This window comes from Saccopteryx leptura, chromosome 7, assembly GCF_036850995.1.
Source record: "Saccopteryx leptura isolate mSacLep1 chromosome 7, mSacLep1_pri_phased_curated, whole genome shotgun sequence".
Classification (NCBI taxonomy): Eukaryota; Metazoa; Chordata; class Mammalia; order Chiroptera; family Emballonuridae; genus Saccopteryx; species Saccopteryx leptura.
The window spans coordinates 113,930,444-113,954,871 of record NC_089509.1 but is presented as its reverse complement, the minus strand read 5'-3'; the positions used below and the strand labels follow the sequence as shown (position 1 = coordinate 113,954,871).

Sequence of the window (24,428 nt, the reverse complement as noted above, 5' to 3'; positions counted from 1 at the left end):
CACCAATCTTCCGGCTTTTCCTCCAAGGATGAAGCAGATTAGCAAAGGGATGAATCCAATCAGAAAAGACATGACATCATGTTGGCCATGACGACAGGAGTTAGACACAGTACTGGGCAAGATTTTGTATCTAGGACTCTACCTACATGGTGCAGGCATGGCCTCAGGTTGGCACCTGGGTGGATGGAGAGTCATTCAGCCAGCAGACAGGTGTTGTGTGTGTGGTGCACCAGGCCCCAGGCCAGGAGTGAGAGATGGGGGCCTGGGTGAGCTCACCCCAGAGGGGCAGGCAGGGGGCTCCCGGTCAGCCTGTGAGCACAGTGTGACTTCCCTTCACGCTTGCCACCTGCTCCAGCAAGGGCTGGCAGGGGACCAGGGTGCGGGGGTAACTGCATGTGCCTACCCTTTCTAGGATTGGGCCCTACAAAATGCCTGTGTGTGTTTATTGATTTTAGAGACAGGGAAGAAGGGAGATAGAAAAAGGGAGCAACATGCATTCATTGGTTCTTGTATGTGCCCTCAGGGGTTCGAACCCGCAACCTTGGCATATAGAAATGACGCTCTAACCAACTGAGCTACCTGGCCAGGGCTCGAAATGGTTGTTCATGAATGTCGGTTCCAGTAACAAAGGCAACAGACCGTTAACCTCCCCGAGGGAGCAGGAAACCTGTGTGTGTGTGCGTTTGTGTGTGTCCGTGTGTCTGTGTACCACTCAGCCAGTCCTGAACTCTGACCTTCTTGCTTGGGGCCAAAAGGAGGAAAATTTCCCCACAGAGGTAACACCATGAGCAAAGTGAGGAGGCAAAGGAATGACTGATGATGCGTGGTGGCAGAAATATTTAACGTGCCATGAAAACTGATGGCTGGAGGGTCCCAGGTGTCGTGGGGAACTTCCGGGCTGAGGTTGATTAGATGTGACCTCCAAAGGAGATAGGAGTCACAGTCATGCCATGACAATGTGCTGGAAAAGAGCGTTCTGTCTGTGGCCATGGAGGGTGGACCACGGGGGGATAACCGTTAGGAGGCTCTCCCGGGCCGGGCCGGGGAGAGAGTCTCAGGAGGGCAGAGAGAAGGGCCGGAGCCCGGAGAGCGGTCCACAGGGTGGGCTCAGGCTCGGGTACCGGGGTGTTAACACCGTTCCCTGAAGCAGGCGCTCAGAGGACAGTGGTGCTCATCTAGGAAACGCTGAATTGAAGGCTGCTGTGGGGAGAAGTCCAGGCTGGAGGTAGAGATGTGGTGGCCAGCGGTGTGTAATGAAAACCAGAGAACAAGCAGGATGGGATGGGGACCTTACACGAGGCCTGCAGAACACGACGTTTAGGAAGAAGGGTGACAGCGGGGGACCAGCCCACGGTGGCGGCGGGACCAGAGAGAGTGATCAGGGGATGGGAGGTTTTCAGGAGTGGCAACCGCGAGACATCCTGAGTGACCTCCAGGGGTCGGAACAGGAAGGCGGCAATAACTGGCTGAAGTCACAGCCAGGCCACGCGGGGCTGTGACGGAGAGGATCTGAGGTGCGGGAGGCAGGGAGGCATCAGGGAGGCGGGATCTGAGGTGCGGGAGGCAGGGAGGCATCAGGGAGGCGGGATCTGAGGTGCAGCAGGCATCAGGGAGGTGGGATCTGAGGTGCGGGAGGCAGGGAGGCATCAGGGAGGCGGGATCTGAGGTGCGGGAGGCAGGGAGGCATCAGGGAGGCGGGATCTGAGGTGCGGGAGGCATCAGGGAGGCGGGATCTGAGGTGCGGGAGGCAGGGAGGCATCAGGGAGGCAGGATCTGAGGTGCGGGAGGCAGGGAGGCATCAGGGAGGCGGGATCTGAGGTGCGGGAGGCAGGGAGGCATCAGGGAGGCGGGATCTGAGGTGCGGGAGGCATCAGGGAGGCGGGATCTGAGGTGCGGGAGGCAGGGAGGCATCAGGGAGGCGGGATCTGAGGTGCGGGAGGCATCAGGGAGGCATCAGGGAGGCGGGATCTGAGGTGCGGGAGGCAGGGAGGCATCAGGGAGGCGGGATCTGAGGTGCGGGAGGCAGGGAGGCATCAGGGAGGCGGGATCTGAGGTGCGGGAGGCAGGGAGGCATCAGGGAGGCGGGATCTGAGGTGCGGGAGGCAGGGAGGCATCAGGGAGGCGGGATCTGAGGTGCGGGAGGCAGGGAGGCATCAGGGAGGCGGGATCTGAGGTGCGGGAGGCAGGGAGGCATCAGGGAGGCGGGATCTGAGGTGCCGGAGGCATCAGGGAGGCATCAGGGAGGCGGGATCTGAGGTGCGGGAGGCAGGGAGGCATCAGGGAGGCGGGATCTGAGGTGCGGGAGGCATCAGGGAGGCATCAGGGAGGCGGGATCTGAGGTGCGGGAGGCAGGGAGGCATCAGGGAGGCGGGATCTGAGGTGCGGGAGGCATCAGGGAGGCGGGATCTGAGGTGCGGGAGGCAGGGAGGCATCAGGAGGCATCAGGAAGGCGGGATCTCAGGTGCGGGAGGCATCAGGGAGGTGGGATCTGAGGTGCGGGAGGCATCAGGGAGGCGGGATCTGAGGTGCGGGAGGCAGGGAGGCATCAGGGAGGCGGGATCTGAGGTGCAGGAGGCAGGGAGGCATCAGGGAGGCGGGATCTGAGGTGCGGGAGGCAGGGAGGCATCAGGGAGGCGGGATCTGAGGTGCCGGAGGCATCAGGGAGGCATCAGGGAGGCGGGATCTGAGGTGCGGGAGGCAGGGAGGCATCAGGGAGGCGGGATCTGAGGTGCGGGAGGCATCAGGGAGGCATCAGGGAGGCGGGATCTGAGGTGCGGGAGGCAGGGAGGCATCAGGGAGGCGGGATCTGAGGTGCGGGAGGCAGGGAGGCATCAGGGAGGCGGGATCTGAGGTGCGGGAGGCATCAGGGAGGCGGGATCTGAGGTGCGGGAGGCATCAGGGAGGCGGGATCTGAGGTGCGGGAGGCAGGGAGGCATCAGGGAGGCGGGATCTGAGGTGCGGGAGGCAGGGAGGCATCAGGGAGGCGGGATCTCAGGTGCGGGAGGCATCAGGGAGGCGGGATCTGAGGTGCGGGAGGCAGGGAGGCATCAGGGAGGCGGGATCTGAGGTGTGGGAGGCATCAGGGAGGCGGGATCTGAGGTGCGGGAGGCATCAGGGAGGCGGGATCTCAGGTGCGGGAGGCAGGGAGGCATCAGGGAGGCGGGATCTCAGGTGCGGGAGGCAGGGAGGCATCAGGGAGGCGGGATCTGAGGTGCAGGAGGCAGGGAGGCATCAGGGAGGCGGGATCTCAGGTGCGGGAGGCAGGGAGGCATCAGGGAGGCGGGATCTCAGGTGCGGGAGGCAGGGAGGCATCAGGGAGGCGGGATCTGAGGTGCGGGAGGCAGGGAGGCATCAGGGAGGCGGGATCTGAGGTGCGGGAGGCATCAGGGAGGCGGGATCTGAGGTGCGGGAGGCATCAGGGAGGCGGGATCTGAGGTGCGGGAGGCATCAGGGAGGCGGGATCTCAGGTGCGGGAGGCAGGGAGGCATCAGGGAGGCGGGATCTCAGGTGCGGGAGGCAGGGAGGCATCAGGGAGGCGGGATCTCAGGTGCGGGAGGCAGGGAGGCATCAGGGAGGCGGGATCTCAGGTGCGGGAGGCAGGGAGGCATCAGGGAGGCGGGATCTGAGGTGCAGGAGGCAGGGAGGCATCAGGGAGGCGGGATCTCAGGTGCGGGAGGCAGGGAGGCATCAGGGAGGCGGGATCTCAGGTGCGGGAGGCAGGGAGGCATCAGGGAGGCGGGATCTCAGGTGCGGGAGGCAGGGAGGCATCAGGGAGGCGGGATCTGAGGTGCAGGAGGCAGGGAGGCATCAGGGAGGCGGGATCTCAGGTGCGGGAGGCAGGGAGGCATCAGGGAGGCGGGATCTCAGGTGCGGGAGGCAGGGAGGCATCAGGGAGGCGGGATCTCAGGTGCGGGAGGCAGGGAGGCATCAGGGAGGCGGGATCTGAGGTGCGGGAGGCAGGGAGGCATCAGGGAGGCGGGATCTGAGGTGCGGGAGGCAGGGAGGCATCAGGAAGGCGGGATCTCAGGTGCGGGAGGCAGGGAGGCATCAGGGAGGCATCAGGGAGGCGGGATCTCAGGTGCGGGAGGCATCAGGGAGGTGGGATCTGAGGTGCGGGAGGCATCAGGGAGGCGGGATCTGAGGTGCGGGAGGCAGGGAGGCATCAGGGAGGCGGGATCTGAGGTGCAGGAGGCAGGGAGGCATCAGGGAGGCGGGATCTGAGGTGCGGGAGGCAGGGAGGCATCAGGGAGGCGGGATCTCAGGTGCGGGAGGCAGGGAGGCATCAGGGAGGCATCAGGGAGGCGGGATCTCAGGTGCGGGAGGCAGGGAGGCATCAGGGAGGCGGGATCTCAGGTGCGGGAGGCAGGGAGGCATCAGGGAGGCGGGATCTCAGGTGCGGGAGGCAGGGAGGCATCAGGGAGGCGGGATCTGAGGTGCGGGAGGCAGGGAGGCATCAGGGAGGCGTCAGGGAGGCGGTAGGGAGAGGTTGCAGATGGAGCCAAGTTTGGACAGGGAGGGGAGGAGAAGGGCTCTGGAGTCACCGGAGGAGTGAGGCCTGGACCAGAGAAGAACAGGCCAGGGTGAGAGAGGGAGCATCCCCACATTGTATTTGTTTTATTCTTCACTTTTCTTTTCTTAAATATAAAACTAGTGTTTACCATAAAAACTTAGGAAAATATACAGAATTTATAGAATGTCCTGCCCTCTAAATACCTAAACATAACCACGATGACCATTTGCTCTCTTTTTAAAAATGCAAATATATACTAAAAAAAAAAAAAACTCCACAAAAAATGGGGGATCGCTGTAAGTGGCCAGTAGGCTAGATCCACAATTCTTTTTTAAGTTACATTTATTGGGGTGACATTGGTTAATAAAATGATACAGGCTTCAGGTGATCCACACTATTTTTAACTTGCTTTTTCACTTAGCAATATATTGTGAGGCTCTCCTCATCTATTGCATATTCTTCTAAAACATCATGTTCGCTACTGTTTTTATGTGCATATATAATTTAGGTCATCAGTCTCCTACTTGGGGCATTTAGATTATTTTTCATTTTATAAATAACGGGGTAGTAAGTACCCATGAGGGCAGGGGGTTTCTATGTCTTGTTTGCGGCCATATCTCTAGTGCCTGGCTGTTGGCTACAAACTACTATGGAATAACACCAGAAACCACCACACTGAGCAGCCACAGCGGAACGCCAACTAAAATACAGCATATTCACTTGAAATATTTTATGGCCCATCTCCCTGAATGAGTAAGTGTAGGGTTTTTTGCTTGCTCTCTTCAAGCCTGTTTGCTCGGGTTTCTCTCCAGCATTCTCTCTAGACAGGAAGAGAGGCTCCCGACCACGGAAGCGCTTCTCTCCTGCCACGCTGGACTGCCCAGCCCAGGTGCCCCCAGAGCCCGCAGGGGTCTGTCTAGCAAGCTTCCTGGGTCTCCAGGGAGGCCAGAGGCTCTGGGTAACCAGACTAAAGTTGTTTTCCTTTTTTAAAACCTCCACTTTCTTGCCTGACCAGGCGGCAGCACAGTGGATAGAGCGTTGGACTGGGATGCGGAGGACCCAGGTTCGAGACCCCGAAGTCGCCAGCTTGAGCGCGGGCTCATCTGGTTTGAGCAAAGCTCACCAGCTTGGACCCAAGGTCGCTGGCTTGAGCAAGGGGTCACTCGGTCTGCTGAAGGCCCACGGTCAAGGCACATATGAGAAAGCAATCAATGATCAACTAAGGTGTCGCAATGAAAACTGATGATTGATGCTTCTCATCTCTCTCCGTTCCTGTCTGTCCCTATCTATCCCTCTCTTTGACCCTCTCTCTGTCTCTGTAAAAAAAAAGAAAAGAAAAAAAAGAAATAAAACCTCCACTTTCTTTTAAAAATATTTATATTGATTGATTTAGAGAGGAAGGAAGAAAGAGAGAGAGAGAAACAACAACTTGTTGTTCCACTTATTCATGCATTCATTAACTGACTTCTGAATATGCCCTGACTAGGGAGAGGACTCACAGCCTTAGAGTACTGGGGATGGTGCTCTAACCAAGTGAGCTACCTGGCCAGGGCCAGACTGAAGTTTTATGTAAACAGGGTAAAAGCAAGGTACAAAAAAATGAATAAGGCTTGGCAGCCAAAAATGCTTATAGTCATCTAAATGTAAGTCAATTCAGTGTCTTAACCTGTGACCCTCCATCCCAACAAAGAGCCTCATGCTGAGCGGTGGGATTCAAATCATTTAGCAACCGGTTCTCTGTCCTAATGACCTTTTTAAGTATAAAAAAACGATATACCAAAAGGTAGTTTAAAATCTCATGCATTTAATACTTAAATATGAACAATAAAAGAGGTATATAAAACTAAGATTATAAGTTTTAAAATATTAATGAAAAGATATTAAATAATACCTGACAAAGAACAATAAAACTGTTATTTAAGATATTTCCATATTGCTTCTTTTTTTTTTAAATTAATTAATTAATTTATTTATTTATTTATTATTTTTACAGAGAGAGTGAGTCAGAGAGAGGGATAGACAGGGACAGACAGACAGGAATGAAGAGAGATGAGAAGCATCAATCATTAGTTTTTCATTGCGTGTTGCAACGCCTTAGTTGTTCATTGATTGCTCTCTCTTATGTGCCTTGACTGAGGGCCTTCAGCAGACCGAGTAACCCCTTGCTGGAGCCAGCGACCTTGGGTTCAAGCTGTTGGGCTTTTGCTCAAACCAGATGAGCTCGTGCTCAAGCTGGTGACCTCGGGGTCTCAAACCTGGGTCCTCTGCATCCCAGTCCGACGCTCTATCCACTGCGCCACCGCCTGGTCAGACCCACATTGCTTCTTGATTGGCATCCTCACTTGCAATGTTTTCACCTATGGACAGAATGAACATGACTACGGGCGCTTAGAATACGCTGTTCCAAAGATGAACGTTAAAAAAGAGTAAGGAATGTCAATTTGTGATTTTCACATTGGGCGGCTGCCCAAGTGCCCACCTTAGAGAGAACCCTGATGACGAGCGCCATTTTAACCACCGGTTCACCGAACTCAATAAAAAATTAGGTATCGGTTCTGCTGAGCCAGTGCAAACCAGCTGAATCCCACCACTGCTCGCGCTACATGAGAGGCTGCAGACAAGAAACAACAACCGTCCTGCGTGGGCAGACCTTCTGGCCCTTTCTTTGACCATCGGCCCACACTCGGCCTCCCCTGGGGAAAGGCCAGAAGTGGCCCCGCAACCCTGAAATCCAACCAGCTCACTTTCTGCAAAGAAGAAAGCTGGGGGTGGGGGTGGAGGTGGGGGTGGGGGAGACTCAACCTCCCTTTAAAAACCCCCAAAAGATAAACAAGAAAGAGATAAATGCTTTTCCATAGGAATGTTTTATTTTGAAATTTTATATGCATACATCTTACACTGCCGTGAATTAAAATGAAGGTTAAAGCAATAAGCCCCGCCTCGTCCAGCCCGAACTTACACTGGGTACCCGTTCCTGTGGCCGCTGGGGGTGACGGGCCTGCGCAGCGGCTCCGCGCCGCCCCACTGCACGCCGGCCGGCCCCTTCCGCCGAGCCTTCCCCGTGTTCGTCATGATCTGGGGGAAGGAAGGAGGAGAGGGGGCTGAAGACAGCGTCCTGAGAGCCGACCTAGAAGCAGAGCTTACTAGGTTTAATAAGTTAATCTAAAAAAAAAAAAAAAAGTTAATCTACAATAATACGAGGCTTCGCAAGAAAAGGAGGAAGGATTGTGCCACAGATGATTCAAACTTCCCCCTTAGGTTTGCACATTACACCATTAAGCAGTATAAATTAAAAATAGAAAATCAAACCATAGGAAAAAAAGAAACAAAACAGTTGAATAAATCACATCTCTGAAGAGGACCAACTTCTGCAAGTGTCAAGGAAAAATACAACAGGTTTGGTTTCATTAACAGGGATCCCCAAACTTTTTTCACAGGGGGCCAGTTCACTGTCCCTCAGACCGTTGGAGGGCCAGACTATTAAAAAAACTATGAACAAATCCCTATGCATACTGCACATATCTTATTTTAAAATAAAAAAACAAAACGGGAACAAATACAATATTTAAAATAAAGAACAAGTAAATTTAAATCAACAAACTGACCAGTATTTCAATGGGAACTATGCTCCTCTCGCTGACCACCAATGAAAGAGGTGCCCCTTCCGGAAGTGCGGCGGGGGCCGGATAAATGGCCTCAGGGGGCCGCATGCGGCCCTCGGGCCGTAGTTTGGGGACCCCTGCATTAAAAAATTAACGTTTCCGCCTGACCTGTGGCGGCGCAGTGGATAGAGCGTTGACCTGGAATGCTGAGGTCGCCGGTTCAAAACCCCAGGCTTGTTGGGTCAAGGTACATAAGAGAAGCAACAAGCAATCAACGAACAATTAAAGTGAAGCAACTATGAGATACTTCTCGCTTCCTTACCCCTCTCCTCTCTCTGTAAAATAAATAAAAATCTTTTTAAAAAATTAAAAAAATTAACGTTTACATATATATAATATTGAAAGATAAGCCAAATTAACAGATAAATGACAGACTGTGAAGAAATATTCCCAGTAAATTTAACCAATTAAAGGTTAACGTTTTTGCCTGGCCTGTGGTGGTGCAGTGGATGGAGCGTTGACATGGAATGCTGGGGTCACCTGTTCAAAGCCCTGGGCTTGCCCTGTCAAGGTACATAGGAGAAGCAATCACTGAACAGCTAAAGTGAATCAACTATGAGTTGATACTTCTCACCTTCCCTCCCCTCTCTCTTGTAAAATCAGTAAACAAAATCATTAAAGTTTTCATTAGATAAGGATCTTTTACAACTTAATTAAAATATTAAATAGATAATTGGGCAAAGAATTCAAACAGCCAAGTCACAAAATAGAAAACATCACCAGAAAATAGAAAAATGATCAACCTTATAAGTGATGAACAGAGTGAAGAAATAAAAATGGAGTTACTATAGTCAAGCTGCTAAATTACTAAAATCAAGTAGATTGAGGCCCGAGGAAATGATTCTATTCTTGCTTTAATTTAACCTGGTAACTTGAACTTTTGAACTTTCCAGTCCTGCGTCAATGCCTGGATATACACCAGACCTCCAGGTGACCCTCTGATTATCTCCTGAAGGACTGAGGAAGAAAGTCCTTTCCAGACCACCTGACATCCGGTATCCGGACCATCGGTCATCTAGAGCAGGGGTTTTCAACCACCAGTCAGCGAAATGGTGCCAGACTGCCAGAAATTTCGTGCCAGTCCATGAAAAAGTTAACCACCTGGATGTTGTATGAAGACTATAGACCTAATGGTTATAGACTCTGTTGATCTTAGTTGACTTTTTTATGCTCAGGGTGATTTCTGCCTTAGTGGCCTCCGAAACAATTCTCCTATTTTCACCATTCCCCAAGAGTAAAAAGGTTGAAAACCACTGATCTAGAGTGTTATCACCTCCGACCAATCCAGAGGCTAGGAATTCAGTGTTATCACCTCCGACCAATCCAGAGGCTAGGAATGCAATGTTATCACCTCTGACCAATCCAGAGGCTAGGAATGCAATGTTATCACCTCCGACCAATCCAGAGGCTAGGAATGCAATGTTATCACCTCTGACCAATCCAGAGGCTAGGAATGCAGGACCGATCCTCCTCAAGTGTGGTGTACCTTTTCCTGTAAGAGCCCTCCGTTCTTCTTTCTGCCTTGGAACGCTGGGCATTGCCTACTTGTGTTTATGGTTTGCAAACCCTAAGACCCTTGAATAAATCTTCATCATTTATTTCTAGCCAAAGCCTCTGAACTCTTTTTGAGTTCTTCCATACAAGTAATTAGAAACTACAATTTTGGTCTGACCTGTGGTGGCGCAGTGGATAGTGCATCGATCTGGAACGCTGAGGTTGCAGGTTCAAAACCCTGGGCTTGTCCGGCCAAGGCACATATGGGAGTTGATGCTTCCTGCTCCTCCCCCCTTCTCTCTCTCACTCTCTCTCTCTCAAATGAATAAATAAAATCTAAAAAAAGAAAATTTTAAAAAGGAAAAAAGAAACTACAGTTTTACCAAAAAAGAATCATTCTCCAATTATTAAATGAGTGACAATTAAAGAAATGATCCCCAACCACTGCTGGCAAAAGTTTAAAATGTTAGTAGCATGGAGATGTGACACAGCTCTTTTGGAAAGAAATTTGGCATTTTTTTTCCAAGCACCATAAATATGTTCATATCCTTAGGTGTCGATCCTTGTGAAAAAATCCAAAATATGGAAACTGTTCGATAAACAAAGTTGCTTGTTACAAAATTATTATAGAGTAAAACAGGAATGGTCTAACTGTCCTGGTCATAGGGAAATAAGTAAAACATGGTATATTCATCTGAAATATTATATAACCATTTACAGTGATTAAAAACTAGGTTATAAAGAAAATGTTTATTTAAAACCTTACATAAAGTTCAGGTTAGAATACTGCATATAAATGATGCTTTCAATTATATATACTAAAAGTATGCAAAAAAACGGGGAGGATTTAGTGAAAGACACTAAATGATTATAGTGGATATTGGGATAGTAAAACCAAGAATAATATTTTTCCTATTTCCCAAGTTTTCTGTAATGCAGTTAGATTATGTTAATAATTAAGAAAAGTAGGCCCTGGCCGGTTTGCTCAGTGGTAGAGCATCAGCCTGGCGTGCAGGAGTCCCGGGTTCGATTCCTGGACAGAGCACACAGGAGAAGCGCCCATCTGCTTCTCCACCCCTCTCCTTCTCCTTACTCTCTGTCTCTCCCTTCCCCTCCCGCAGCCGAGGCTCCATTGGAGCAAAAGATGGCCCGGGCGCTGGGGATGGTCCCATGGCCTCTGCCCCAGGCGCTAGAGTGGCTCTGGTCACAACAGAGCGACACCCCGGCTGGGCAGAGCATCGCCCCCTGGTGGGCATGCCGGGTGGATCCCCATTGGGCGCATGCGGGAGTCTGTCTAACTGCCTCCCCGTTTCCAGCTTCAGAAAAAAAAGAAAAAAGAAAAAAAAAAGTTGTTTAAGAAAGAAATCACTGTGAAACTGGTGAAATCTGTGGACTGTACCAACATCAGTTTTCTGGCTTGATAACGTGCTAGTTACGTAAGACCCGGGGAAACTGGGTGAAGGGTGCACAGGGCCGCTCTGCTATGCTTTCAACTTCCTGTGAATCTATAAGTATTTCAAAGATAGAGGTTAAAAAAATTTTTTTGAATTGGTATTACTTCTGTGATTTCTACTGAAGAGTTATTTGAGTTTCTCTAGTACTATTTGAGGTAGGGAGAAGATAAAAGGGTCAATTTCCTCCGGGCAAGAACCAACAGGCCTCACACGCGCTGTGGAGACAGCCCCCAGCCAGGGCAGTGGGCAGTGGGCAGGCTGGGCCCAAACCTGCACTGGTAAGGGGTGGGCGGATGGAAAGGCGTGGGAAGGGAAGACGACAGGAGAGAGAAGGTGGAGGGAGGCCTCTACCCTCATGGAAGAAACGGAACACAATTAAGCTTTCCAAATAACCGAAACGCAGTTCCTTTTCCCTTTATACCACTCGTGAAATTCGCAGGTGAGAAGCTCGCTGTATGAATCACAGTCACTAATCCTGCTGTCCACTTGGGCTTCCCTCTGTCGCTCTGCCCCCTTCCAGGATCTAGGGCCCCCATCACAGGGCAGGGTCCTTATGTCCAATTTTCAGTGGTGCTTTAGGACAGTGGTCCCCAACCTTTTATGGGCCACGGACTGGTTTAATGTCAGAAAATATTTTCACAGACCGGCCTTTAGGGTGGGACGGATAAATGTATCATGTGACCGAGACAAGCGTCAAGAGTGAGTCTTAGACGGATGTAACAGAGGGAATCTGGTCATTTTTTAAAAATAAAACAAAGTTCATACTTAAATATAAATAAAATGGAAATAATGTAAGTTGTTTATTCTTTCTCTGTGGACCGGTACCAAGTGGCCCATGGACCGGTACTGGTCCGCAGCCCAGGGGTTGGGGACAGGACTGAAAGGGCTAAGTCTGTGCTTTGGGGCTCGAACCAACAGAGCTCTCTGGCCAGGGCGGGATGGAGAGATCTTCAGCATACCTGGTCCAGCAGCCCCTGTCAGCTCGACCAACCGAGTTCCACGGCAATGCCTCAGGGCTGGAGGGAGAGGACAGAGAAGGGGCCCTGGCCCCCACCTTGCTCACCCAGAGGAATGCGGCCTTTATCTGCGTTACAGAAGGAGATTTTCTCTCAAAGAACAACAGAACCTGCCACTGAAGGACCGCTGTTTCCTTCCGCTCAGACTTCCCTTCTGCTCTTTCCGTTTCCGTCCGCATTACCAAAAACTACAGGAGAGGCCAAAAGGACGTTTTCTCATCTATCAGTAAGAGAATGGGATCAGATATGTTACAGGAAGGAACATATCTGGTTTATTTTCCTTATCTCACTTGGTAGAGAAACTATAAACTCATTTTATATGTAAAAACAACCAAAGAGCATAAAGCAAAAACTATGTGTGTGTGTGTGTATACATATGTGTGTATGTGTGTGTGTACATACATGTGTGTGTGTGTATAAAATTAACTAGGTAGTGTGCCAAACAGCTCGCTAATGAAAACATTATTTTTCTCTTTGTCGTATTGATCAGTTCCACAAAATCTGAATTTGACTTTGCTTTGTTTTCTCTTTCTAAATTAAATATTAAATTTTTTTCTTTTTTTGACAGAGACAGAGAGTCAGAAAGAGGGACAGATAGGGACAGACAGGAAGGGAGAGAGATGAGAAGCATCAATTCTTTGTTGCAGCTCCTTAGTTGTTCAGTGATTGCTTTCTCATATGTGCCTTGACCAGGTGATGTGGGGGGGCTACCTCAGACCAGTGACCTCTTGCTCAAGCCAGCGACCCTGCTCTCCAGCTGGTGAGCCCGCACTCAAGTCAGATGAGTCCGCACTCAAGCCAGTGACCTCAGCCTCCCAGGTTGACGCTCTATCCACTGCACCACCACCAGTCAGGCCCTCCATACTAGTAGTTTTTAAATCATCTGGTAGAGAAATTACAAACTCATTATATATGTAAAGACAACCAAAGGTCATAAAACAAAAACTATACAGAAAAAAAACTCGGTAGTGTACAATGGTTCCTGGGAGGGGTGGGGCAGGGCCTAGACTGTTTTTAAGCCACATTCGGTGGTATGCTAGCTCTGACGTCACGGGACAGTCCCTGCCGGGCCACCGGCCCCTCCTCGCTGTTCCGTGCATCCCTCCCCAACGGCACTGTTTATCTGCGCTGTGTCTCCTTGTGTAAACTTCTGGAAGGTAACAGCTTCTATTTTTTTGGCATTCTGCTCTGTGTTAGGCAAATGGCACCCGTTCAATAAAAACTTTTTGAATATATATTTCTGACACAATGTTTCAAAAAACCAGTATGTTTGGAATGGTCTTGAAACATCTACCTAGTACATCAAAATGGGAGGCATGGGTCATGATTTTGGAGCACGTATTGCCCAGGGAAACGTCTTCCGTTTTCGGCACGTTCCTCTATTTGACACAAACAGTTATGAAGATAGGAGCTTAAGGCTCTTGTGTTTCCCACTAGAGCCAAAGGCAAATAAGACCCCTCTTAATCACTGACCCAGCTAGACAGGGGCTGTCAGGCTGGCAATTTCAAATCAAGATTGGGTGACTGAATGCAGATTAGGAGGACTAATGAATAAAGACAGCGGGACTGGGAGTGTCCATGTAACCGCAGTGATTTTCCTGCTCAACGTCGCGTCTTCTAATAAAGCTGTGTAGTGCTTCTACGATGAGAGCCTATGGTGGCCTGGCACCGGGGGTTGAGTGCAGCCCCCAAACACCTACTTCCAGGTGCTAACCCCTGGAACCTGGGGCTGGGACCTTGTGTGGACAATCATTGCAGATGTAATTAAGTTAGGGATCTTTTTTTTTTTTTTTTTTTAATTTTTTTTTAAAATTCATTTTTAGAGAGGAGAGAGAGAGAGAGGAGAGAGAGACACAGAGAGAGAGAGAGAGAGAGAGAGAAGGGGGGAGGAGCTAGAAGCATCAACTCCCATATGTGCCTTGACCAGGCAAGCCCAGGATTTCGAACCGGCGACCTCAGCATTTCCAGGTCGACGCTTTATCCACTGCACCACCACAGGTCAGGCTAAGTTAGGGATCTTGAGATGAAGAGATCACCCTAGGTTATCTGACATCCAACGACAAGTGTCCTCATAAGAGATGGAAGAGAAGACAGAGAGAAGTGGAGGGGCCCGTGGAGATGGAGGCAGAGTTTGGAGTCAAACAGCCACAAGCCAAGGAACACCGGGAGCCGCCAGAAACTTCGGAGGGAGGTGGCTGTGTTGATGTCTTGATTTTGGACCTCTGCCTTCCAGAACCATGAGGGAATACATTTCTGTTGCTTTAAGCCATCTAGGTTATGGTAATTTGTTACTGCAGCCCCAGCAAAGGAGTAAACTCAGTCTTCACATCTGTACAATGAATTCTTTCTATGTGTCTCCTTACCACTCACATCTCCTCGGAAAAGTAACGGACACCAACGAGATAAGCAAGCGTATGTGCAACCTTTCAGCTGGCTTCAAGATGTCTCCTTCTGGCCTGACCTGTGGTGGCGCAGTGGATAAAGCGTCAACCTGGAAACGCTGAGGTTGCCGGTTCAAAACCCCGACCTTGCCCGGTCAAGGCACATATGGGAGTTGATGCTTCCTGCTCTTCCCCCCCCCCTCCTCTCTATAATGAATAAAATCTTTAAAAAAATGTCTCCTTCTGGTAAGAGGATAGTATATATACGTTGAGGAGACTCAGAACTGCATGCTGTGGTAAGTGACACCGTTTCCGGGGGCCGTTACACGGGTTATTGACTGCTTTGAAAGCTGTCCCTTCGTGCCGCGCCAATCTGCACGATTAAACCAGCTGTCCCAGCTCGTTCTGATCTTGCTTTGTTGTTAGAAGTCCTCACATCAATGGAAGCTCTCAGCTGGGGCGTTTCACCATGCGGAGTGCTCTCAGTTATTTAGCCCAGGGGCTGTATTCAGGTGTGTGTCCCACAAGGCTCCATGGACCCCTCCTGACCCTCCTGGGCCTGGGCGGGGTGTCTGGGCATGCATGTCCCAAGCACAGACTGCGCCCTCGACGCGACCACCCCTGCCCACTACCGAAGCCCCACCGGCCTGCCTCCCACTCTCCTCAGCACCTGCCCCTGGAGCAGGACAGCGACGCTTTTAGAACAGCAGGTCCCATCAGACAGAGCTCCGCCCTTCCCTGAGAAAGCTGAATGCTGGGGGGGAGGGGGAGGGACGGACGACGGGACAAAGGCTGGTCCAGGCTCCGGACTTCCACAGCAACCGGAACCAGATTTCCTCACTTCCAACCTTTCCCAGGCATCTCCCCACCTGACCTGTAAACGGAGCCTCCCCAGTCAGTTTCATTCCTTTGATCCTGAGACACTCTGGGGACAGAGGCCCGCAGCAGACTCACCCACGTCGGGTCGGGGTCGGGCCGGCAGTTACCCAGCCTCTCCCTCCTCCCACCCTCACCCTACAGTCTATTCTCCGCAAAGCAGCCGGACTGAGAACAGGGGCTGTTGTATTAAATCAGAAGTCAAACTGAGCCACTGCCCTGCTCTGCATCCTCCAACTCTCCAGCCCGTGCAGGCTCAAGTCCCAGACCTCTGCCTGCAGCACCCTCATGATTGGGCCTTCAGCCATCCTCCAAGCTCAGGTTCTACCAGCAAACACTGCACTTCAGCCAGGGGACCACGGCCAGGGGACCCGGGAGACCAGTGCCCGGTGTGGTGATGAGGGCCTGGATGGGGTGGGGAGCAGCAGTGGGCACAGACGGGCGCTTTCTACTTCTCCTCGCTCCTATGGAGGCTCAGGACACCTGCGTGACACGTCACCATCTTTGCCTCCTGTCCCAATTCCAAACCCGCCTCGTCTGAGGAGATTTCGGGGTCCATGTAGCTGACCCAGTTGACCACCAGCTTCAGAATTCTAGGAGTTCCTTTGAAGGCCAGTGCTCTCCGCCTCTATGCACGTAGCCGTCCATCCATCCCATTCGTCACAGAGCCACAGTGCTTCTGTCTTGACGGGTCCTCATCCCTTGTAACTGCCCTCCCTTCAGAAACCTGACACTCCAGCACCCCACCGGCTCACCCCTGTGCTCTCTGGTCAGAGACACACAGGCCTGACACTGCCACACGCACACTGCCACCCTGCTGACCCCTCCTGCAGCCCCCAGGCAGCGGCCTCCTGCTCACGCCCCAGCTGGAGGGTGGCGAGCCGTGCTCCCAGGGCGGCCTGAGCACCAGCCCTCAGGGAGCTCAGAGTCCAGACCTTGGCACCATCATAGACATGAGACTCCACAGGCTGCTCGGATGCCTGGACGGGTCAGATCATCCTGAAACACCCCCCCCCCCGTTTTCCCTGGTACTGCGTCCTCCTGGGTCTCCCCAAGCCTTTCCGATAGTTCTTGTCTGTCCTTCCGGGGTCCCTCTTCTGTCTCCCACTCCTGACATGCGTGTGGCCCTCCGCCCTCAGCCCTCACCTGCTCCTCTGCACCCTCTGCTTCAGCGGGCAGCCTCCTCTGCTTGGACGGCTCGGCCCTCAGCCGCGTGCCCAGGACGCCCAGATCCACTGCGGCCTTCCCTTCTAACATGATCCCTACCGAGGGTGGGCTGACCATCAGATACTATGAAGGTCCCTGGTGTGTGCCCTCCAGTGATATTCTAATCCCTCTTCTGTTCACCAGCAGGCTTATTTGTGACAGGTGGCTAGGGCCACATCAGGGCCACTGGAAGCACACTGGCTAACGTGGAACTTCTCATCAACACAGACCAAACCCTTATGTGTTATGGCAAATGCTCAGTCCACCAGTGGTCCACCCCTTCTTTCTACTGCAGGGCCCCAAGCCCTTCACGTGACACTCACTCCCAAGTACTCCGTGGTCAGAAGTTTCTCGCCTGAGAGTTCTCCAAGCTGGGGCTGGATTAGTTCATCTTTGTCCAGATCGGCTTCCATGATGTCATGGTCCTCCTGTTTCAAAGGAGACATGGGGTGAGTGCTCTGCATCCCCTGCCACAAGTTCCCAGAGGGATGGGTCCCCCGCGCGGACACCTGCCGCGAAATGAGAAGGCCTCAGCCCACCCACAGCAACTCGTGGGTCTGCACTGCGAAGGGTCTCCGCCCTGGGCGCATAAGCTCTCCACGAAGCTGAGAGGCAGAACGCCAGCCTGCGGGAAGCTGGGTGCCCACGAACACTGGCATGACCACGGCTTGAAGAGGTCCAGCAAGGCGCTCAATGGTCCTGCCTAGTCACAGTTCCCGGAACTTTTCTCTCTGTGAGGTCAAGGTACCATGTGAACAGCCAAATCAGTCAGTCTACAAATAACTTTTAAGCATCTTCATGTGCACACGCCGTACATAGTACAGGCTAGTATACGCCTAGTATAGGCTCTATTTCTCATATAGGTTAGTCAATAAGTAAGACTCAGCAAAGAGAGAGGAGTTGTTTTGCTTTGGGGAAGATGGTGTGGACACACTCTCCCAATTCTTCCCACTAAATACAACACAAAACACTGGACACTTCATATAAAATAGACACGAGAGACTCTAAAAAATGGAGAGGTGGCAGGCTGGCTAAGTACCCTGGGACACAGGAATGAAAGGCGAGAGTTCTCTGGGTTTCCTTTTTGCCTTATAGATTTCACACTTGGAGCTAAGAAAGTCAGCAACCCAGGACTATGAATTGGAAAGACAGAAAGAGTCACTCCACAGCCTGCTCCCTCTGGCCGAAGGACCAGGAAACGGGCAGCCTCGCATTACAGAACATCTAGGAAATAACCAAATACCACAGAAAACATTGCTGCCCACCCCCACGCACACCAGCGAGGGCCTTCGGGAGCCTAGACTTCTACCCTCACCCGGCTATAATGAGGCGCCCCAACACCGCCAGCTGGGGGGGGGATCAGAGAAGGACAAGCAAGGAGGGGGAGCTTCATCCTTGCTGGCCATGAACGAGGCCCTCCATCCTGAGTGAGCGGAGAGCATGACTTCCACCCCCTTGGCAGGAATGAGATCCCCCCCTCCATGCTGGGATGGTGCTGAAGAAGGTCTAGTAGAGATTCAACACTTGCTTCACCTCACACCATGTTCCCCTGGCGTCACAGAGGCCACGTGGGAACCGGTGATGAGACATTCCTACCTTCTAGCCAGAGGGGTGGAGGCCCAGTGGGAACCCAGAACTGCCACGCCTGCCCTGCAGAACCAGGGAGCCCCCTCCCACCCCAACACTGCCGGGCGTCAACAGCCTCAGGCCGGTGGAGAGCCTGCAGTCCCCCACCCCCGGCAGGAATGAGAAGGGCCGGCTCGCCCTGGAGGGCGGCGTCAGAAGAAGCTAAAACAAGGTTTAAATAAGATCAAAAGTCTCCTAACATGATACCTAAAATACCCAGGTTTAAGCAAACGTGACTCAACATGTAAGGAGAAAAGAGACAATAGATGTCAATATCAAGATAACAGATGCTAGAACTACCGGATACAGAATTTAAAGCAGCCATCATCACAACGCTTCAAGGAGCAACTATAAGCACTATTGAGACAAATTAAAAAATACCAAGTTTCAAGAACATAGAAAAAATAAGAAATAAACCCAAAGCAAGCAAAAGGGCCTGACCTGTGGTGGCGCAGTGGGTAAAGTGTTGACCTGGAATGCTAAGGTTGCAGGTTCAAAACCCTGGGCTTGCCCGGTCAAGGCGCATACAGGAAACAACTATTACAAGTTGATGCTTCCTGCTCTTCCCCTCCCCCCTTACTCTCACTCCATCCTCTCTCTAAAATCAAAGAAAATCTTTTTATTTTTAAATTTATTTTAGAGAGAAAGGAGGGGGTTGAGCAACAAAGACATGATGCTTATCATCTCTCTCCTGACTGTCCCTATCTGTCCCTCTCTCTGTCGCAAAAAAAAGACAAAGAAAAAACACACATTATCACAAGCCTCTCAACTGGAAATAGATAACTTGAGTAGTCTATAGTGTAATTGTTAAGGAAACTGAACTCATCATTTAAAAAATTCACAGTAAAGAAATCTCCAGGCCCATAGGGTTTCAACAAAGAATTTTATCAAACTTTTAAAAGAGTAACACCAATTCTACACAATGTCTTCCAGAGAACAGAAGGGAAGGATTACTTACTAATTCATTTTATAAAGCTAATTATTACCCTGGTACCAAAACCAGGCAAAGAAAATACCGTAAAAAGAAAAATAACTTTCATGAATAAAGATGCAAAAATTCTTGACAATCAAGTTTAAAAAAAGAAAAAAATCTTAAAAATATTAGCAAACAGAGCAATAGATCAATTTGTTTTTTTTTTAGATCGATATGTTAAGTCTGGTTCAATATTTAAAATTTAATCATTGTAATCCACAAGATTAACAGGCTTATAAAGAAAAGAATCACATGATCATATTAATGTGAATAAAGAAAACATGGCAAAATTAAATATATATATGACAAAAACTCTCAGAGAAATAGGAACAGAGGGGTACTTGATAATGATCTACAGAAAATTATGGCTAACATGATACTTAATGTTGAAAGACTAGATGCTTGTCCCTAACGTTGGGAAGAAGACAAAGATTTCTACTTTTGTCATTCTTTTCAACATAGTGCAGAAAGTTCTAGGCAGAGCAATAAGGCAAAAAAGGGAAATAAAAAGCATACAGATCAGAAAGGAAAAAATAGTATTGTCTCCATTTGCAGATGACATGCTTGTCTATGTAGACAATCTCAGGAAATTGACTCCCTTCAGAAAATAAGTCCTTGAATTAATAAGTGAGTTCAGCAAGGTCACAGGACTTTAGCCATTAGGGAAATGCAAATTCAAACCACAGTGAGATATCACTCCACACCAACCAGAATGGCTAAAATAAAAGACAGTGACAACACCAAACGTTGTCAGGATGCATAGAAAGTATACTGCTTACTAAAATTAGGGGATATTTCAAAATGAATACAAAGCTAATTTTTGTGAGCAGTATAGATCAGTCACACATTGCTAATGGGAATACAAAAGAGCTACGGCCACTTAGGAAATCAGTTTGGCAATTTCTTAAAAAGCAAAACGTGCAACTTCATACCATACAGCAATTATGCTCTTGGGCATTTATGCCAGAGAAATGGAAACATTGTCACACAAACATCTGCACTTTTTTTTTTTTTTTTTTTTTTTTTTTAGCAAGAGAGAGAGAGAGAGAGAGAGACAGGAAGGGAGAGAGATGAGAAGCATAAACTCCCAGTTGTGGCGCCATAGTTGTTCATTGACTGCTTCTCATATGTGCCCTGACTGAGGAGCTCCAGCTGAACCAGTCACTTCTTGCTCAAGCCAGTGACCTTGGGCTCAAGCCAGGTACCTTGCGCTTCAAGCCAGTGACCTTTGGGCTCAAGCCAGGGACCCCACACTCAAGCTGGTGAACCTGCACTCAAACTGGATGAACCCGTGCTTAAGCCGGTGACCCTGGGGTTTCAAACCTGAGACCTTAGATCCCAGGTCAACGCTCTATCCACTGTGCCACCACCGGTCAGGCTGTATAAAAAATGTTATAGCAGCTTTATTCACAATATCCAAAAGCTGGGACTAACTAATGTCCTTCCACAGGAGAATGGTTAAAAAAACTGTGGTACATCCATGACATGAACTATTGCCACACACAAGCCTGGATGTACCTACAGTGAAATGCTCTGTGGAACTAGCCAGTCCTCAGGCCCTGGCCAGCTGGTTCAGTGGATAGAAAGCTGGCCTGGTGTGCAGATGTCCTGGGTTTGATTCCTGGTCAGGGCACGCAAGAGAAGCAACCATCTGCTTCTCTTTCCCTCTCTCTCCCTCTTATCTCCTTCTTCCTCTCCCGCAGCCAGGGCTTGACTGGTCCAAGCATCGGCCCGGGCACTGAGGATAACTCAGCTGTTTTGAGCATCAGCCCTTGATGTGTTTTGCTGAGTGGGCCCCGGGTCAGGGTGCATGCGGGAGTCTGTCTTACTATCTCCCCTCTTCTCACGGAAAAAAAAAAGTACTGTAGTTGAGAAAAGACAGTCCTCAACAGTTATGGATTGTACGATTCCACTTATATAACATCCTTGAAATGACAAAACTGTGGAAATGGAAAACAGATCAGTGGTTGCCAGGGGTTAAAGGAGGCCACAAAGAGATCCTTGTGATAACAGAAGTCTCCTAGGTCTTGAATGTACCAACGTTAACTTCCTGATTGCAGTATAAGTTTTGCAAGTTGTTAATATTGGATGGAACTGGGCAAAGGGTATGTAAGATTTTTCTGTATTATTTCTGACAACTGTACGTGAATCTACAACTATCTTAAAAATAAGAGCTTCCAACTATAAAAAGAGAGGCGTTAAAAACAAAATAAGAGCATATACAAGATGTTACACACCTGCGTATAATCAAACGCTGGCCGAGCAAGGTTCAGAGCAATGCGGACCTTCGCCCGCTCTCTGCCAGGACTGTGGCGATCGCACTGTCCCCTGCAGGTCATGTCACAAAGATCAGCACAAGACCGACCAGAGCCGCGTCTGACGGAGGTGCTGACTAAGGAAGGACTGTGTCTGCGTGAACGCAGGGAGCTGGCCTGCTACGGAGTGGGAAAGGGGGAGGGGTAGGCCCGGGTGGAAGCTGGCAGTCCAAGTGCTGGTCCAGTCTTGGGGTAGGGGGGTGCCCCAGGCCATCACATCCTGGTGACAACAGTCCCTGAGATCATCTAACCAATCCTGCCCCTCTTTCCTTGTCCACTCAACAACCTGTAATTTGGTTCCTCTGAGCCTGCCAACAGGAAGAGAAAGCTCTATTCTGCAAACATGAGTGCCCTATTTTATTTCCAAACTAATTTCCAGTCATTCTGGATGCCCCAGTCTTTTGTGAATTTGATTTATGTGAGCTGGTATCCAAGGGATTTGAAGGCTCAAATTCCCAGGAGGACTGCCTCTGGTTGGGGCTGCTGCCAGGGGTGCAGCCTTGTTTCTCCAGGGTCTTCTTAGGACACAGAGAGTCCGCGCCATCTGCCACCACTAGACAGTGTCCCCCAGGATGGGCTGTTAAGGGGATTTGACTTACTCTAGGTGGTTCCCAAAGGCAGACCAGAACCAGGAGGCTCCAGACCAACCCAGAGCCTTTTCCGACAGCAGCCTGTCTTACTGATGGCGTGGGCCGCGTGGACTGCCGCCAGTGTCCGTTTGCGAGCAATTTTGTGGCACCCTCTTATAGCACCAGGGAGGAGCCCACTTTACAGGTCCACAGCATTTTGCATCTTAACTCTCACAACGACGCTGTCTGGATCCTTTCATTATTGATCGTGTCTGATGCGGAAACTTAGTCTGAGAAAAGTGACAAGTCCATGGTGATAGCTTGGCCTTGGGACGGGAGCCACCCAGATCTCTCTGACTCAGCCATTTGGGACTCTGCAGAGAAGCCTATTTCTGATGGGGCTCAGGCTGGACTAACCGGGTCTCCTGAGAGTCCCCAGTGCCTGGTTGAGGTTGAGTTCAAGTGGGCACAGAGTGTGAAGAGGTGGGCCACAGCATCATGCTGGAGTCCACGGTCTTATCCCACTCGCTTCCCGCCCCGTCTAATCACAGAGAACCCACTCTGGCCCTCCCCGGAACACCAGGTTCACGGTTCACCTAACCGTTCATCCAGCAGCCGCCTTCTCCTGCTGCGGCTTTACCTGAGTCGGCAGCCCTGCCAAGTGCTGGATACCCACCATCCTGAAATTTCACTCGGGGACCCTTGGCGGTAACGCTATCTCCGAGGCCCTACCTGAGGTCAGCACTGGGACAGCTAGGTAAGGTTTACACCGCTGCCTCGGCTCAGAGTTCAGTTTGCTAAAATACCAACACCTTAGTGACCCAAGAGTGTGTACAATATATGATTATTTCAGGAAAAGGACTGCTCCTTGTGGACGCAAGCAGCGGGCTCTGTGGCCAGCGTGAGGGGCAGGACGCAGCGGGCTCTGTGGCCAGCGTGAGGGGCAGGGCGCTCTGGGAAGTAGGCTAGCATTTCAGCTCTTTTCCAGGGAACGAAGCCGTGGAGGCACCCGCTGGAAATGGGCTTGTGACTCACGACTTCCCAGTGGTCCTGGTGATATGCTGCTTCTCTGCCAGGGCGAAATCTGAAACATTCAGAAACAAACAAGCCCTGGCCAGGTAGCTCAGCTGGTTAAAGCATCATCGCAATACACCAAGGTCACGGGTTCGGTCCCCCGTCAGGGCACATAACAGAATCACCCCACAAATGAATATCTAAGTGAAGCAACAAATCGATGTCTCTCTCTCTCTCTTTTTCTCCCTTCCTTTCCTCTTTCTAAAATAAATTTAAAAATTAAAAGAAGAAGAAGAAAAGAAACAAAACAACTACCCACATCCATTTTAAAGAAAAATAAATGGTCAGCAGCTAACCTCGGTTAATGCTGGCAAAAGTAGTTCTTTACCCTGGACAAGTATGTATGTACGACATTCCCTTGCGGGTCAACCTAGACATACACAAACTAGCGATCACATGTGGCAGCCTCATTGACACACTTGTTCAAAAAACGAGTTAGGAAGAGATGTACCAAAATACTTATGTAATTTTGTTTTTTTAGTTAAAACAGCTGAAGTTTTTTTTCATTAAAAGTACTTCATTGGTAATTGACAGGCCTTCCCTAACCTCCAAAAACACAGGACCAGTTCTGCAGTTGGTCCCTCACAGAACGAACGCTTTAATAAAAGTTAACTCCCGCTGCAGAGTTCACTGTGGAAGTGTGGGCGAGAGGAAGCGCCGGGGCCACCGCCGCCTACTCACCACCTGCAGAACTTGCCAACTCTGCCCGTTTCTCCACTGGCAAGACATGGGCAAAAACTATTGGTGCTTTCAAGAATATCATGCTAACGTTAAATGCATACATGTAAGAAAACTGACGTGAACGTCCTTAAACGGACAGTTCTTGGTTGAGCAAGTTTTCCACTTGCGGCTCTGGTTTGGAGAGCCATGGCTCCTGGGAGTGCCCAGGTTTCTCCATCCAGCAAATGAGATCACCTTGCGGACTCCTTTAAAATCATGACTCACTGATGGAGGCACTTTCTTAAGTTCTCTGGCTTGGAAAAGCCGTACGCCGTATAGATCTAAACAAGTCGCCGTCACCCGTTTTCCTGAGAAACACGAATAACGGTGAAAAGGAAATGGAGGCATCGTCCGGGCTCCTGAGACGTAAAGAGCAACAGTAAGCTGAGCTGAGCCAGTCGGGCTGGAAAGTGCAATGTAACAAAGAGAAGCCAGGGCTTAATTCAATACTATTCAGCCCGTTTCCAGCAACACCTGGGAAACTATCCGCGGAGGGAGATGCGGGAAGGCGGAGGAAACCACGAGCTGTGGTGGGAAGTGTAAGCAGAGAGC

At 50.3% G+C, this 24,428-nt stretch overlaps 1 protein-coding gene across 3 annotated transcripts in view; it reads right to left on the bottom strand.

The window, feature by feature from the left end:
* The window catches only part of ARMC9 (armadillo repeat containing 9), a 152,859-nt gene that overhangs the window by 17,610 nt on the left and 110,821 nt on the right, over positions 1 to 24,428 (bottom strand). For all 3 annotated transcript variants that reach the window (XM_066345603.1, XM_066345602.1, XM_066345604.1), the window contains exons 20-21: positions 16,923 to 17,027; positions 7,470 to 7,585 (exon numbers count right to left, since the gene is read on the bottom strand). In XM_066345603.1, coding sequence (XP_066201700.1) covers positions 7,470 to 7,585; positions 16,923 to 17,027 — 221 coding nt within the window. The remainder of the gene's footprint in view (positions 1 to 7,469; positions 7,586 to 16,922; positions 17,028 to 24,428) is intronic.